The sequence below is a fragment of the Apis dorsata genome, unplaced genomic scaffold, assembly GCF_000469605.1.
Source record: "Apis dorsata unplaced genomic scaffold, Apis dorsata 1.3 scaffold_524, whole genome shotgun sequence".
Lineage (NCBI taxonomy): Eukaryota > Metazoa > Arthropoda > Insecta > Hymenoptera > Apidae > Apis > Apis dorsata.
The window spans coordinates 181,727-184,726 of record NW_006263747.1 but is presented as its reverse complement, the minus strand read 5'-3'; the positions used below and the strand labels follow the sequence as shown (position 1 = coordinate 184,726).

General features: G+C 44.6%; 1 protein-coding gene and 1 long non-coding RNA gene across 3 annotated transcripts in view; one reads left to right on the top strand and one right to left on the bottom strand.

Moving 5' to 3' along the window:
* The window catches only part of LOC102671675, a 17,702-nt gene extending 15,561 nt beyond the window's left edge, over positions 1 to 2,141 (top strand). The window contains exon 3 of the long non-coding RNA XR_422478.2: positions 2,130 to 2,141. This is a non-coding gene — a long non-coding RNA (uncharacterized LOC102671675). The remainder of the gene's footprint in view (positions 1 to 2,129) is intronic.
* The window catches only part of LOC102671764 (band 7 protein AGAP004871-like), an 11,593-nt gene that overhangs the window by 736 nt on the left and 7,857 nt on the right, over positions 1 to 3,000 (bottom strand). For both annotated transcript variants that reach the window (XM_031512857.1, XM_031512858.1), the window contains exons 4-5: positions 2,232 to 2,393; positions 1 to 76 (exon numbers count right to left, since the gene is read on the bottom strand). In XM_031512857.1, coding sequence (XP_031368717.1) covers positions 1 to 76; positions 2,232 to 2,393 — 238 coding nt within the window. The remainder of the gene's footprint in view (positions 77 to 2,231; positions 2,394 to 3,000) is intronic.

The following is a 3,000-nucleotide window of genomic DNA, read 5'->3' as shown; positions in this document are numbered from 1 at the left end:
GGCCCGAGCCTCCCTTGCGGCTTCTGCCTCCGTGGCCATGGCTCGTTGCAGCTGCACCGGAAGCCGAACGTCCTTTCTAAATCAGGAACATCCGTTCCAACTCCTTTCGTTTCCCTTTCGTCTACCTTTACCTGTTTCTCTTTATCACTACAATCCGATTCACGAACCGCGAGATCTCATCGATTTTTATTGATATTCGATTTTTCTGTCCCATTTCTCTCTCTCTATAAAATTATACGCGTTACGTATAATTTTACGATTTCGCTTTTCGAAACGGAAAGAAACGAATGATCATGGATGGAAAACTAGTTTTTTTTTTTTTTTTACGAGACTCGATCTTAAAAGAGAGAGATGGAACGCTGTGTAGGAGAGCGCGTAAGAGCGGATATATTCGAGGATAGTTTCGAATTTCTTGGCCAAGTTCCACGGACACGGCCGGAATAAAGAAGATTCCTTTGTTTTATCCGTTCTCTTATGTACGTGTGTCGCTGTCTGTTTTTCGGATCGGAGCGTATGGTTTCCGCGTAGCGAACAGTCGTTTCGAATTTGAAGCGGAAACGAGTTCCGTCGATGATAAATTTCCATTTCGCGATTGGATAAGATTTCGAATTTCGTTTTTCGAAAAGAGTAAAAACGAGAGGATCTACGCTTTTTATTATTTTTCAACTTTTGCGTACTCAGTAGGACTAGGCTACTCGCGTAACTCTTCGTGGCGTATGAGTTGAAAAGTTTCGACTTTGAGTCGAGGTAAAAAATGGTCTGCGCCATTTTGCCAGGTGAATCGGTCATTTTTAAGAAAACAAGACGCGTATATTTCTCGTCTGGAAAACTGTCAAAATGCACTTTGCCTTCGTATTCGTTTGACAAGAATTTTCTTCTACTTAATCATCAACTCCATACGCATAGAGGCAGAGCTTTCGCGTTCGAAACGGGAGGGGGCGTTGTTCGCCGATGTAACGAGAGACGAGAAACATTTTTTCCCAACGATAAGTAGCGCACTTGGGCCGCGCCACGATCTCCGCACAGCTCTTTGACGCGTGTTTCAAAGGGTTCTTTTCACCGGATACTCGAATCTTTTCCACCCTTTAGAAAAAGGGGAGAGACTATCGGGGAACGCGGAGACGATGCGAGCATCGAGACTAAAGGGCTCTTCCTTTTCGGTTACGTCTCGTCGAGCTATGATCCCCCCCTCCTCACCCGCTTTCTCCAGTATTCGCGTTTATGCGCGCCCGCGTACGCCGACCAGAGAACACGACGCGCGCCACACTTTTTCTTCGGTCAAGTATTTCGTCACTTTTTTTTTCTTCTCCATCTTTCGTTTTCTTACGAGCCAAAGGACGAAAATTTGCGAAGAAGGATCAGCCTGGATTTTATTTTTTACGCGAAAAATTTTTTGTTTTTTGGCTTCTCTTATTTTTGCGTTTTCACGAAAAATAATGATCGACGAGAGGAAAAAAAAAGAAAAAAAAGAAAGAGAGTCGAGAGATCGGATCGGTTAGAGTAAAATAGAATTGGAATCGGATCGAATTTACGCGATACAGTTTAGAATCATTACGGTCGTCGATCAGAGGCCGTGAACAGAGCTAAAGTAAACCGTATCGATTTCATTCGCTCGAAGCTCATAATATAAACGATTGTATTGTTCTACGACGGTAAATAGTCTTTCGAATAGCGTCACATTTGTGCAACGTTCATTCGGTTTTAGACTTTAAATATCTTATTTTTATAACATTTCTCGAGAGTGTTTTCTAATACGTGTGTTTTCTCGATATACGTCGACATACGTTGGAACGACGGATACTTAAAATCGATCGAATTAATATCAGTTCTTCTAAGAACGATCGGAAAATTGAAATAGGATAGGGAGAAAAGAAACGATCGTTCCTTACCGATTCGAGATAAAATACGAAATTCTCGCCGTATCGAGTGGAACTATCATCGAGGCTGTCGATCAAGGGTTATATTTCACCCTACCCACTTCTTTCCACCGAGTTCAACGAAACGAGATATTCTTTTATACGTCGATAACGTAACGTTTATACGTTCGTCCGTCCCGCGATGATCGATAGACGGACTATTTTTCCTTCGATCGTTGACTCTCGTTCCTGCCATCGATCTTCCTCGAGAAGCGAAATCGGTCACGGTTCGAGCTCTCGTCTCCGCCAATCGTTTTTACCGACCGAGGACGGTTCTCGAAGCGTCGGTTAAAGGATTGGGACGCGTATACTCACATTTCAACGCGTTCGACCTTGACACCCCAAGGCTCCGTGGCTTCGTCGAGAGAGGTTTGCATGGTGTGGGAAATGGTTTCACGTTCCGAGAGAATTTCGGCCAAGTTTCTCGTCCCAAGCACCGTTCGCAACGTGCTGGCAGCCAGAAGCCGAGTCGAGTGGCTGGAAATATCCCGCCAATTTCGCTTTTACCCAATTACTACGAAATTTCACGTTTCGACGAGCGTCCACGATTTTTTATCTCGCGCGTAGTGTACACCGCGCGAGTGAAATCGTTTTTTTTTTCTTTTTTTTTTTTTTTCCCTTCCCCGTTGGTAACGTAGGGGGAAACGAGCGTAGTAACGTTTTAACGTCGTAATCAGTGGAGTGGAGTGGAGGACGGGAGGAATTTTGATCAAAGTTGGCGTCGAGTCGAAATGAATACACCGTACAATTACGTCGTCGTCTTTTCCATAATTAAACATCGGCCCCTCCCCTCCCCTCTTCCGCGCTCCAGTTAATTAAACGTCGTCCGCCTCGCGGAAACTGTCACGTGTGCCGTGCGTTTAAAAAAACGCCTCGTCGACGTTGTCCTCGCTCGAGATGGAGAGCTCGGTTAATTCTATCCATCCTATATTCCATTTTTCTAATTCCGCTAGTAACGATACTTTCTTTTTTATCGATCGAGAAAGTTTTCTCTCTCTCTCTCTCGCGCGCACGCGGAGATTTTCGAGCCAATCGATGCAACTTTCACGCGATTAATCAGTTTACTCCCCGCGTGGGGCAAATT